The following is a 13,664-nucleotide window of genomic DNA, read 5'->3' as shown; positions in this document are numbered from 1 at the left end:
GGGGGGGGGGGGGGCTCAGCCTTCCCACGGCCCTGGCAGCCAGGCCGGGTAGACCTGGAACCTCTTCCAAACCCAAGCTCCACTCCAGGTCCCCGACAATTCACTAGCAAACTCGTGTTCCCACCCTCCGAGGCCCTCCTTGGGGAGGGAGGGCCCCGCAGCCCAGGGATGCGGGGAAGTCAGCAGTGCACCCTTTGCCGAGGCAGACAGCTCTGCTCACGCACCAAGGTATTAAGCATGTTTATTGCTAATTGTTTTCTCCGACAAGTATATTTTTAGTTGAAACAAGAAGCCACGGCAACACTTCCACTTTTCTTCTTCAGAAGATAAGACAGATCAGGGCAATCGCTGTTACAAGAGGGAGCCCCAGGACCTTGACAAGGACGGGCTGGGGTGGAGAACACACCATCGGCCAAGACATGGACCCTTCCCTGGAGCAACAGGTACAAAGAGAGCGGGCAGCCAGCGACACTGGCATCCACACCGGACAGCAGAGGGGGCTGGAGAACTCACCTTTCCCCAGGGGCTCCGCCGGAGCTGCAGACCACTGAGCGGAGAGTGTGTGTGCTCGCGTGTTTGTGTGTGTTCTCACGCAGGCGTCTTCCTTCCCCCGGGAGGAGGATGCTCTGAGGCCCCTGGTGAGGTCCCCACAGTCCTCGTCCCTGGGGATCAATGACCTTTGCAGTTAATGGTCCACTAACCAGGGCCAGGGGCCTGTGCGTGGAGGAGGACACGGTGTTTAGGTCATGACACTCTGACACTCGAGTCCTGCTTCTGGGGCAAGATCAGCACAGGGTAGCCCCCACCCCCTCCGATTCGGCCCCCCCAAACCATAGGACTCTCCCAGGCTCAGGCCTAGGACACTAACATTCGGCCCCTGTGCTCCACGGCAGCCCCAACCTCTGAGAAGGGGAAATGTGGCTGAGTCTGCTCTGGCTCTGGGCTCCTGGGCAAGGCTGGGCGTCTATCTTAGGGGGAGGGGCGGCTTCCCCATCCTGCATCTTCCTCCTCCTCCCCAGGTGGCATCCTGTGAGAGGAGAGGGGAGAAGGGGAGGCTGCCTCAGGGAAGGGGGAGGGCAGGTGGGAAGACTGGGGTGCCCGCAGCCATTCGTGGCCGGGGCTGAGGACAGGCTGTGGGCCGTGCTCATTGAAGCCCTTCGGAAAAGACGCCTCCCTTCCAGGCTGATGTGGAGGGGCCTTTGGGAAGGAGGTGTTCCGAGAGGCACAGGCCGGAGGAGAGAGCCGGAGTGCTGGCCGGGACCCACCGTCCAGCAGCAGACACTTGGGGAGCCTGGCTAGGGGCGGTCAGGGTGGGTGATTGGAGGCAAAGGACTCGCAGGCTTCGTGCGTCAAGCTGTGGTCTTTGTGTGGGTTCCGGGCTCCTGGGCAGACACTGTGGGTTCTCACAGCTGGGGGAGCAGCTCCTGCCCTTTCCAGGAGGACCCCCAGAGGAGGCCTTAGGAAGCAGACGCAGAGAATGGATTCGACAGGGCTGCCTGGTGCAGCCTCTGCTCAGCTCGGTCAGGCTCGGGCGGGGGGCCCGGCGCAGTGGGCCTTCCATTCTCATCCAGGGAAGCTGGCCGGCGGCCAGCCTGGACGTGATGCACGTAAATCCTGGCTAATGGCCGGTCACCGCTCAGCTCCCGCTGCTCCTTCAGGACAACACAGACCACCTTGGGGGCCCCATTTTGCAGCTGCAGACGCTGCTTGGGGTCCTGGAGATCCCTTACTGGTGGAGTCAGGGGTGGTCATTAAAGCAAATGCATCTTCCAGGTGGACCCGGGCTGCAGAGGACTGCGTGGGTGGAGTCAGGGGTGGTCATTAAAGCAAATGCACCTTCCAGGTGGACCCGGGCTGCAGAGGGACTGCGTGCAGCAGAGGGGGTGGGGGTGGGGGGTGGGGGGTGAGAGGCAGAGCAACGGGAGTCATGGGGGAGCCAATGGGAAACCAAACACACAATCAAACGCAAACACAAACCAAACACGTGAAAGCAGCCAGCTGTGTAATAAATATTGCAAAGCGCACTTGGTTTCTTTCTTTTTTTTTCAAGTCAAATATAACAACCAATGTCCCAAACCCTGTATTCAGCATTCAAGAGAGAAGCTGTTGCTATCAGCAGAACACCTGCAGCCATTCAAGAAAAAAATCGTTTCCCGTTAGCCAGCCAATCAACATCCTTTTCGAGTCTGAGCAGCCAATCAGACCTCTTCACGTTCCTAAAAAGTGACCTAAATAAAGAAAGCACCAGAGCTCGGAGAGCTTCCTGGGAAGCCATGTACCCGAGGCGCAAATTTAAAAAATAAGAGTCAGAAATAAAAATAAAAGGTTTCCGTTGGTCAAGATTTAAAAATAAAAAGGTTTCTTCCTGAAGCCAATCATGAGTCCGTCCCTTGAAGCCAATCACAACTGCACAACCGGTGTTTTCCTCGATGCCAGGCCTGCTGAGTGGCCGTGGGGTGGGGTGGGTGGGTGGGGTGAAGAGGGGAAATGGGGAAGGTGACCGCTGCCACTCAGCCAGACGAGGTCCACACAGATCTCTTGGCCGGTGCCAGCTTTCAGGATGTTCCCTGGGCTTCGTAGCTACTGCCTCCGGTCCTCTGTCTCCGACCTGGAAAACGCCATCACCACGTCCTCGGCACCTGGAGACCAGCGGGAGAGACTTGCTGGATGGGCCTCTGGGCTGTGGCCTCAGGTGCTTTCTGAGCACAAAGCACTTCCCAGGAAGCTCACCCCCCCGCCCCCAGGCCTCCCCTGCAGCCTGGACAGGGGATATGCCTGCAACCTGCTGCAGGGCTGGGGGGCTGCGGGCTGAAAGGGGAAGGGGTGAGGCTCAGGCCTGCTGAAGGCTGCACAGTGAGGAGGTGAGTGTGAGAACCCAGGGCTGCTGCTGGAGCAGGGCTCTGCTCACACCACAGTCAGGCCCTTCGGAACCTCCCCCTTTCTTCCCAAGGCTCTTGTCCTGATCCCTTCGGGGGACCTTGCTCATTATGGTTTCTACGAGCCAGGCCTCTTTGCCCAAACCCAACACCTGTTCCAAGGAGCAGGCGGTCTGGCTCCATAGGAGACAGATAACGGCCATAATCTTTATTGCTGCTGTTTTAATCATGGACTTGAGAATCTGGCCCAGGCACTCATGAAGTCACTTCCTTTGCCTTGTTTTCCATAAGGCAGGCTCTGACACGCAGCCAAAACGGCAGGAGAGGGAGGGAAAGCGCCTGGAACCCTGACCTGCCTCCCACCCAGAGGTGCTGGGCGGAAGGAGCTGACTTAGCGGCAGACCCTGCAGGGCAGGTGAGGGGACCGGGGTCGCCCCTGAGTCCTGCCACGTTCCCCCCTTTTTCTAAAGGACGGCTCTTGGCTGCGCCCAGAACAGGCGTGTTTCTCCTCTGTGCTAACTGGAGGAGCTCTCCGGGGAGGGAGGCCTGGAACAGCAGACACAGAAAGGCCACTGAAGGGGAGCGGTGTGGGAGGCGCATGGAACTGGCTGTGCCCCCAGGCACGGTGCTGGGGTGCTGGCCGCTTCCTCACCTCAGGGCACCCTCTCCTTCACTGGCAGCCGGCTGACCTTCCTACCTGGCTGCCTCGGGGACAACGGAGGGGGCACCCACCAGGGGCGGGCGCTGCAGAAGGAGGGCCCGCCCACAAGGCTGGATCATCCAGAAATGCGCCTTCCATTGGCACCAGAGCACAGGTGCTGTCACCACCCACCTGCCTCGATGGGGTTCTGACAGCGCACCCTGAAAAGGGGAATAAGGTCTAGAGGAGCTCAGATCGTCTGACTCTTGGGGATGGGGCTCCTTGGCTGGGGATGGGGCCCTGCAAATCCTCCCTGTCTTCTCGGGACATTCTGTTCTCGCCTCAGTCCCAGGACCACGCAGAATTTCCCTAGCAACCACAGAGTCCAGGATTACATCATACCCTGCATGGCAGCTGAGCTGCTACCTAACAGATGCCAGCCTTCCCCAGGCCACCTCCCCAGCTCCTCATCAGTGGGGGCTGGCGGGAGACCACTGGAGGGGCGCTGTCCGCACCGGAAGCCTGGCTCGCTGAGCAGTGGCAGACACTCCTCTTCCCTGGCCTGCCTCGGGGGCTTCCTCACAGGGCCCTGAGCTGCAGTCACACAAACAGGCTGCCCCAGGAGGGATGGAGTCGGCAGAGGGAATGGCCACTGCTCCCCAGAGGAGCCCAGACCCAGGCACAGGGTCCCTGACACCCCAGTGCCCAGCGTGTGTCCCCAGCCTCTCCATTCTATCAGGTGGCCTGGCGCCCATCATCAGCAGGCCCCTCGGCGAGGATACACCTTCCCCTCCCCTTTTCTCCACGGGATTTGGGGGTTGCCTAGCAGGGAGGGTGAGCTGCCCAGTGAGTTCCCATGAGTCAAGCTGTCCGAGCTTTAGAGCCACGAGGACCTCAGAGATGATCAGCATGTGGTGTCTCCCGTGGGTGCTCCCACTGTGTGGAGTCACGGGGCGCAGAACAGGAAGACACTGCACAAAGGCCAGCAGCCCCGCCCACTGCCTCCAGGCGGCTGGCTAGGCCTCCTGCCCCCTTTACAGGTGAGGCCGTCCACCACGTGGGCACTGCTGTCGACACTGTCTGCACCCGGGCTCAGAGCTCCTGTTCGTCCCTTCCCACCAGGACAAAGAGCCAGAACCAGACAAGACAGCAAAGGAAAGAACTGCAGACCAGGATCTCATATGGCTACAGATACTCATCACACCTGTGCTATGCAAAAATACTAAAAAAATGCTAGCAAACTGAACAAAGCAACACAAAATAATTACATCCTCTGACCAAAGAGAATGGAACCAAAGCCGGGATTTAAAAAACAACATCAAAGCGGCCCTTGGGCGCCTTGAAGAAAATTCAGCATGGAACCCAGAATGCCGCCCTGGGGGTGGCCCTGCCCCCGACACCTGTCCCATGCCCCGCCCCCTGCCCTGGCCACTGCCTGCCAGACACCTCCCCGTCCCATGGCTCACCTGCTATGGAAAGCAGGGCCAAGGCCCTGCTGAGGGCACAGCTCTGAACCAGGGCAGGGCACGCAGTGGGCCATCTCAGCCCACACCCAATGCCAGCTTTGCCCCTTTAACAGAGTCCAGTCAAGTGACTGGGGAGAGAAAAATGACAACTATGCAGAAGCTTGTGAAAGGGAAGCTGGCCCGGAGCTGGGGGCGGGAGACAGACAATGGGGAGCTGGTCTGTTTCAAGCTCGGGATGAATTCACAACAGCAGCATGGAAAGCCCAGATCCGGCTCCACACCCAGCACCAGCCTGGGCCCAGGGCCCAGCTGACGACGGGGAGCTACACGTGGCCATCAGGAAGCCCAGATCACTGCACGGTGCTGGCCCAGGAGGCAGTGTGGTTTGGAGAAAGCCCACAAGGTGCTCAGGGTTGAGACTCTAAGTTGAAGTCTTTCAAAGGTCTTTCCATCAATACACCAGGCGCCTCAATCTGTGTCCGGAATTGTGAGAACATACCCCTATCAGCCACATGTGAGAACGGGGTCCGTGATGGTGGATGAAGAACAGGAAGGTACAGGAAGATGGCGCCGCCCTGAGGCCGATGGGCGGAGTGACGGTACTCACAGCCTCTGTGTCTCAGATGTGGCCGTAAACCCTAGTGGAGACCTCGCCCTTTTCTAGGGGCTCAGAACTCAGTCCTGGAAAAGCACTGAGCCTGGGGCTCACCGAGAGCTGGGCTGGGGCCCCAGGGCAGACCAGGACAGGTCCCAACTCCATCCTCCCTCCCCAGGAGTGACCACAGTGGGCCCAGCGAGGGAGGAAGGGACAGGCCTCCCAGCCGTCTGTGACAGTGCAGTTCCTGCTGTTCCACCGGGCGGCAGGGGACACGGGGACCCTGCACTGCCCCGCGCAGAGCTGGCTCTCACAGGTGGTCGGGAGAGAGAAAGCAGCCCGAGCAACCCTAGCCAGAAACTGACACAAGGTACAAGATGCTGGGTTCAGCTCCCAACGGAGGCCGGCCCCAGACCCACAGTCCAGGACCCAGCCCTGTACAGATGTCCCCGGGGGAAGGGGCTACTCCCAGAAGCGCCATCAGCCGTGGGTGGGGGCGCTCACATCACCTGATTTGGCGCAGGGGCTCCTCCAGGCCCAGCTCCCACGACCATGCACTCTGGGGACAGGGGCCTCTCAAACCCGGCACTCCTGCTTGCAGGGCTTCCCAGGGCTCCTCCAGGGTCAGATGTGCTGGGGTCTCTCGACCTCCTGACGGCGAAGGGGCCTAACGCCTTCCTAATGAGGGTAAACCACTGGGCAAGCATGTCAAACTCGCGGCCCACAGCGAATATGTCTGCGGCCCAGCCAATATAACGGGTGAGCAGTTATTACAATTACGAAAGGAAAGACATCTCCTGTCAGATCCAGAATTACTGACATTCGCCTGGGGTGAGTTTTGAAAGTAATCCCTGCGAACAAGATTTCCCTGAAGTAGGAGAGTAGTAGCAGAGAAGAGATGCCAAGTGTCAGGAAGAAAGCATTAATCTTAATGCTCTTGTGCTTTTTTTTACACTATGCTTTTCAAAATAAACCTAATTTCTATGAAAATTGAAGCTCTTGTTTTTCTGCGGCCCACATAAACTTAACCTTATGTGGCCTGTGTTAGCCTTTGAGTTTGACATGCTTACACTGCGGCCCAAGAAACTCAGAAATACAAACTGAAGCCCCGGTCTCCAATTCCCACACTGTGGGGGGCAGGAGACAGTGGAGGGGTTCCCTTCGGCTAGTGCGTTAAAGCCGTCCAGGGAGCCCAACCTGCTGGGCCCGGGCCACCCTCCACGCTGACAGCCACCAGCCAAAGAGGGAACATGACCACATGCCTCCCCTGTGTCCCCTTCCCTGCCATGATTTCTGGTTGTGGTACCTCTTCACCCAATGACCTCATTGTCAACACCAACTAGAGTTTGCCACCCGCCACTCAACACGCAGCAGCTCAGCTACCGGCTCTGCAGAGAGGAGCCAGGCAGCAAGGCTCCTGGACAAACAGGTCTCAGCTGCTTCTCCACCGGGGAAAGTTTCCACAGGGATGGGGACAAGGCTTGAGCACCGCCCCAGATTAGGCCTCCTCCCAGACAAACTCCGCCCACTGGGTGGCACTCACTGTTTACAGCAGCTGCAGCCTCGGAACCCGGGTTCTATAGGTCTCAGCTCTGATGCCCAAAGTTCCCAGGGGATGGCTTTTACCCAGAGATAGCAAGACACGGTTGCCATGGGGACAGCGCCCCTGATCCACCAAGGAGTCAGCAGCCAAAGTGGGCTCCAGGCTTGGGCTCCCAGCTGACAGCACATCACCAGGCACATCACCAGGTATCCAGGCTGCCAGGACAAAGGGCACACCAGGGAGCATGCAGCGGGCTCCCAGCAGGGGCGGGCCTCCTGACCAGCCATTGAGGGCCCTGCCTGGGCTTGGGCAGCCTCTATGGACACTGGGACCCTGGAATCCAGTTCTGGACCTGACCTGGCCTACTTTGTGACGCAGGGCGAGTCCCTGCACATCCAATCTTGTTTCTTCATCTGCAAAACCAGAAGCATCGCACCTCTCCTCCCCACCTGAGTGCCAGGACAACGTCCACACACAGGGCACCAAAGTTAGCATCTGTGGGGTCACACCAGCTCTTCTCCAGTCCAGACCCCACCCCTTAACACACCTGCTCTAGTCCAGACCCCTCCCCAAAACCCACCTGCTCTACTCCAGACCCCTCCCCCAAACCCACCTGCTCTACTCCAGACCCCTCCCCCAAGCCCACCTGCTCTAGTCCAGACCTGTTTCTCTAAACTCCCATCACCCCATCCCACCCTCCACATGCCCCTGAACCCAACACACACACCCTACCTCTGGTGTCTGTCCTCTCAGGTCAGTGAGGTGCTCCCCTCACTCTAATTCTTTTGTTTCCCAAAATGTAAGCTCTCCCTGACCAGAGGCTTGACTATAGGGAAAGGGCCAGGATCTGGGAGGAGTGGGTGGGTCCCTGCAGGGTCAGGAAAGACCAGGTCTGCAAAGGCCTGCTTGTTCCCGGATTCTAAGAGGCATCAGAATCACCAGGAGGGTGGTTTCACATGCCAGTTCCCCGGCCTACCTGCCGGATTTCACAGGGCTGGGGGGGAAGGGGGTGTCTGCATTTTAACAAGTATCCTTGGTGATTCAGTGTGGTCATCTATGGCCCATACTCAGAGAACTCGATGCTACAGACTGCCCCTTGATCTCCGCTCCCCACCCGTGTTGTCCCTTCTCGGCCACCGTTCAGAGAGTCTGTCCTGCTCCCACTCCCTCGCTTCTCGCTTACTCCCTGGCCCTCCATAGAAACCGTTTTGGGGAAAGTCACCACTGGCCTCTTAATCAGAAGCCCAGGGAGCCCTGACAGTGACCCTGCGGACCCTGCCCCTCCCAGAGCTGCCGTGGGTCCTCCCACTGGCCTCCGTGCTGTGCTCACTGAGTTCCCCTTGCCCTCACCCTGCCTGCTTTCCCTGGACGACCTCACCTGATCCCATGCCTCACCAATACCCAAACCCAGTCCTCCATCCGCTCCCACCTTGCACCTGCGCTCTGACCTTGCTCTCACCTCTCCTGGACACACACAGGCCCTCCCACTCAGAGCTCTCCTCCCTGTCTCATCGGACCTCAGTCTCAGATCCCATCTCCACCTGCTCGCCCAGCCTGCAGGTTCTCGGTCCTAAATGTCCTGCATCACTTTGCACCGGCCATCACTGTGACCTTCCAGCTGTCTTCCTGCCTCACCTTCTGCCCATGACCTCTCCCCAGCGCTCACCCTAAATCAGTGGTTCTTAACCTTCCTAATGTAGTTCCTCAGGTTGTGGTGACCCCAACCATAACATTATTTTCGTTGCTACTTCATAACTGTAATTTAGCTACTGTTATGAATCATAATGTAAATATCTGGTATGCAGGATGTATTTTCATTGGTACAAATTGAACATAATGAAAGCATAGTGATTAATCACAAAAACAGTATGTAATTATATATGTGTTTTCCGATGGTCTTAGGCGACCCCTGTGAAAGGGTGGTTTGACCCCCAGAAGGATCGCGACCCACAGGTTGAGAACCGCTGCCCTAAATGGATGACAACTGACCTGGCTAGCTCCCTTTCAGGCCGTGGTGACCCCTTGCAGTCTTCAGAATAAACTCCGTCCTGAGCCCATTTGCCTTTCTGGCCACTCACCACTCACCAGGTGGTGACACGTAGACACTCAACACTCGCACACGCTGGGCAGGCTCCGGGGCTCCCCCGGCCTGTGACGTCCTCCCCTCGGTCTCCCACCTACACACTCCCACACATCCTTCCAAGCCCAGGTGAACGGCGCCTCTTCTCTGTGCCCTTCTCTCGGGACTAGTCCTCCTGTGATCTGTGTGCCCCAAGTTCTTTACACATTTGCTCTTGCGTCTGCCCTGCTGGACCAGCAGCTCGAGGGCGGGCAGCAGCTCGAGGGCAGGGCTGTGAAAAGGCACGTGCCTGGCACACAGATCGGGGCTAACGTGAGCAAAAGTGTCCCATCACCGGGAGAGCGGCCCCCTAGTGCTCTTGTCCAAGGCAGAGGTGGCCTCTTAGGGGCGCCTGGAGGCTAATTAGAGTTGCACAGGGGCATTGTTCTCAGTCCTGAACAATAGGCCCCCTGACACTGCAAGGAAGGTCAAAGCAGCCCTTTGCCGGCGGAACCAGAATGCGGAACTGAGCAGCTGGCCTGCGTTTCAGCACATTCCTTACCCTTCCTTGGATTTTTATTTTTCTGTAACACAAGTTACCAAGTCCCTCTGGCTGATTTTTCAGTTGGATTTAATGTATATGTAATTTTTTGGGTTCAATTTTATTATTATTAGGTCACAGGTAATTCTCACGTGTTGATTAAAGTGAAAACAGATTAGCTTCCCCTCCATAGGGTGAGTCCTCCCGGGCCTGACTGTGATTTCAGCCCTGAGCTTGTTAGCACCAGTGCCTCTGGGAGAAGCCCGGAGGATCCAGCAAAGCCCGGCTGTGGGCCCGAAGCTGGACCACGGCTGCACACAGCGCTGACCTGGCCCCACGGACCCTGGCACAATGTGATTATGGAGACTCGGCTCAGCAGCGAGAGGAGGAGCAGCGACGACCCGAAAGGCGCGAGGAGGGCTGCATGGAGGAGGTGAGAGAACAGAGGAGGGAAGGGGTGCAAGAGGGTTCCAGGAAGAACGCTGGCTGTAAGATGGAGATGGTGTCAGCACCTCCATCGATGCTGCTGAGAGGGCCAAGTGAGGTGACCGACTGCAAAGTGCCGTGCAAGGGGTGGGCCACTCCCTCGGAGCTGCTGGCTCCCTGCCGTTGCCCATGTCCATGACCACAGCCCCTTTACCCGGATTCCGTGTAATCCTGACATCACATGACCTATTTTGGGCTCTCTGGCTGCATGCCCTGAGCCAGCAGCCTCGGCTTCAGAGCGTGGGAGCCAGCAGAGCCTGGGACAGCCCAGCTGGCTCCAGGCTGGGGCCCTTCCCTGGAAAGTCTCTTGCAGAAAGAGGGTGATCAGATGAGGCTGGGATAGGCGTGAGGAGCCACCGTGCCTGCACCACAGCTCCCAGCTCAGGTGAGGGGAAGAGAAGGACAAGAGCTTCCTTAGCAAATCAGGGTCCCTCACAGCCCCAGGACACCTGGGCAAGGGCCCATACGGAGCACCGCACCAGGATGACAGCTCTGCAGGTGACGTGCCACAGGGGGCCTCTGCCCTGTGCACTGGGGCCTGGGATGGGCATCCGCTGGGCCCCGTTCCCGGGGCGGTGCTGGGGCGGGAAGAGACTGGCACTCTCGAGAACCGCACACTCAAAGGCTGCAGGGCCCGGGACAACAACGCAGTGGAAAACTCGTCCCAATGTCTCCAGTGCCTCCTGAGATGCCACAGTAACTGCCAAGTCTCTCCTGTTGCTTTGAAACGCATGGGCCTGTAAGCCACTCCTAGAATTCTCTTAAAATAACTGAAGATTTACACATAGAAAGTCAGCATGTGGCACAGCCTGGACCCGCTGACCGGCTCTATGGCTTTGGACTTGTTACTTAACCTCTCCAGCCACTGTCTCTTTTTGAAAGTGAAGAGGCCTCTCATGAGGCTTCCTGGGAAAACCCTCGACAAGCAACCAGGCTCAGAGCAGGACCTCAGTAAGTGTTTGCTGTTGTGATTTTTTTTTTTTTGACTCTTCCCCCTTCACCTGCTTTGATAGCTCTAAAACACCAAAGAGGAGGGGCTTGGGTTTCGCTGGCTCTGCTTGAAAACATCATGGCTTTCTGTTCCATAGGAGAGGAGGGGGCCGCAGAGGGCCCAGCCCACGGGGGTGACTTTGGTTGTCCCTGGTCTTGTTGCATAGATGAGGCTGGGGTGTGAGAAGACACCGAGGCATCCATTGCTTCTTTTTGGAGTAAGCATTCATCGCGGTAGGTGAAGCGAAATCTAGGCCTGGGGCGGTCACCAGAAAGCTTCCTCTCTCCGAGGGGAGTCGATGCGGGAGGATTCCTCCTTGACCTAAGCCTGGGAGAGGGGAAGTTACGGGCCAGGCAGCCGTTAAAGTTCTCTCGCGCACAAGGGAACCTCTTCCTCCCAGTTCAGAGGACGAGCTTTTAGGAAACGCTGCTGCCTTCCCAGGAATGCGCGTCACCCGGGTTGGGCCACAGTCCAGGATGTAACTGTTTGCTGTGGCTCTGAGGGGGTCAGCCGCGCTGGTTTAACTGCATGGATAGTTCGGATTGGCTCTGAACTCCCTCCTTCAGCCCCCGAATGGATGGGCCTGGAATCCTAGAAATTCCACACCAAAGGGGGACATACCAAAGTGAAAGGGAAAGGAAGTTAAAAAACTAGATTGTCTTTCCCGATCTCCCTTCCTCACTCCTGGTCGGGGCGCCGTCTCAGCACGTCTTCAGCACCTGCTGCAGATGGAGGCGCACGTCGTGGGCGGTCTCCCGGGGCTCCACTGTGGCGCGGAAGGGGCTGTGTCGCCCACGTAGAAGAGGCGCTCGAAGTGCACGCCGTCCTGGGCCCGCTCGCGCAGGTAGTCGCTGAGCACCTTGTGCTTGCACATGTTGCTGGGGCACCGCGCGCAGCTGTGCGCGTGGAAGGGCCGCAGCGCCAGCAGCCCCCGCGCGTCGGCCCCGACGGGTTGCTGAGGATGCGGCGGAACAGGCCCAGGTGACCGGCGGCGCGCAGCGCGCTCGGATCACCTCGCAGCAGGCTCCCTGCTTGGCCACAAACTGCAGCAGGTCGCCCATGCCCGGGGACAGGGGGATGGCCTCGTAGACGGCGCGCAGGTCCCCCGGCCGCACGCCCTGCTCGCCCAGGTACTGGAAGACCCTCAGCAGGTACTGGTTGGAGAAGCCCTCGCCGTAGGTGGCGCTCAGGCTCTCCGGCAGCCGCTGGCCCGGCGCTGCGCGCACGATCTAGTTGTCGCTGTTTTCGTCCACGACGGTCTCGTCAAAATCGAAGGTCAGGAGGAAGCCGGCGCGCCCTGCACAGCCATCCCGCCGTCCAATTCCCCGGAAGGACCGTGTCAGCGGGTGGGGTTTGTGCCAGAGTCCGAAGGGAGCGAGCAGCAGAAGCAGCGGGGCTTGGGGAGGTAGGCGCCTCCCGCGCCAGGCCACGGCACACCCTAGACAGGCATCGGAGGCCAGCAACTGGAAAACACCGGCCCATGGTCGGTGCACCTCCCCAGCACCACCTGTAGGGACTGCTGGGCGCTAGCCCTCGTCCAGAGCTCCTCTCGGCAGTTTTGTCCTGAAGGATCAAATCATTTTGTGTCGTCCAAGAGTTCCTCAGATAAAAGGGGCAAGGATCTCCGAGCTTCTCCGGCAGGCTTGGTTGCAGGCTCCTCCCTGGCACCCTGGTCGGGGCTTGTGCAGGAGGCAACCAGTCGACTGTTCTTCTCACATCGATATTTCTGTCTCTTTGCTGTTGTGATTAACAGCAAAAATGAGAAACCAATGTCCAACAATAAAGGATCCGTCAAAAAATAGGGCACAGCCGTATGGCTGCATGTTATGCAATTGCTAAAATGGTTTCTTGAAGATTGTTTAAAACATTGTAAAACGATCATAAGTAAAAAACTGGATGTTAAAACGGGTAGTAAAATGTTTATAGTATAAGGTCCCAACTTTGTGGTGGAAATAGATGCATATTTTTAAAAGGCTGACGGGAAATTTCACAAAAGGTAATAGTGATGAGAGCTATGTAATAGGATTCAATCCTTTAAGTGTTTCTGTCTCTCCCTCTGACTGTGCGTTATTTTATAGCCAGAAAAGTGGTCAGTTGTGCTACGGAGAGAGCAGTGCTGGCAACACTAAAGGCATGAACTCAGCACTCTGCCTGGCCCGCGCTGGAAGCTGCAGCTGGGCCTTCTCCGCAAGGCGACCTTCCCAGGAAGTACTGATCTCTGGTTCAAAGCCAGTTTGCCAGGTCCCTGCATGCTGGGGTCGAACCCCAGCAGGTCCAGAGGTCCCCAAAGGTGCGGACGGAGTCGGCGAAGAAGGAATGACACGGAGACAGCGTTCAGTTGATCAGCAGCCTTGCCAGGATCTCTAGCCACAATCTCCAGCCAAGTTCTGTGTCCGTGTTCTCTTGCTAGGTTCTCCAGCCACGTTCTCAAGGTTCTCCAGCCAGGTTCGGTAGCCATGTTCTGTAG

General features: G+C 58.0%; 1 protein-coding gene and 1 pseudogene across 3 annotated transcripts in view; both read right to left on the bottom strand.

Moving 5' to 3' along the window:
- Window positions 1-225: 225 nt before the first annotated feature.
- Window positions 226-13,664, bottom strand: part of CTNNBIP1 (catenin beta interacting protein 1) — a 24,451-nt gene continuing 11,012 nt past the window's right edge. Inside the window, exon 4 of one of the 3 annotated variants that reach the window (XM_015565907.1) lies at window positions 226-662. In XM_015565907.1, coding sequence (XP_015421393.1) covers window positions 589-662 — 74 coding nt within the window. In that variant the 3' untranslated portion in view covers window positions 226-588. Of the gene's footprint in view, window positions 663-1,981; window positions 2,640-13,664 lie in introns of those variants that run through there. The other 2 variants (XM_015565909.1, XM_015565908.1) reach the window with 2 other exon arrangements.
- LOC102753317 overlaps window positions 11,910-13,664 on the bottom strand; it is a 3,198-nt pseudogene continuing 1,443 nt past the window's right edge.

This window comes from Myotis davidii, unplaced genomic scaffold (assembly GCF_000327345.1).
Source record: "Myotis davidii unplaced genomic scaffold, ASM32734v1 scaffold299, whole genome shotgun sequence".
NCBI classification, from domain to species: domain Eukaryota; kingdom Metazoa; phylum Chordata; class Mammalia; order Chiroptera; family Vespertilionidae; genus Myotis; species Myotis davidii.
The sequence above is the reverse complement of the archived record's forward strand: the minus strand, read 5'-3'. Positions and strand labels throughout refer to the sequence as shown.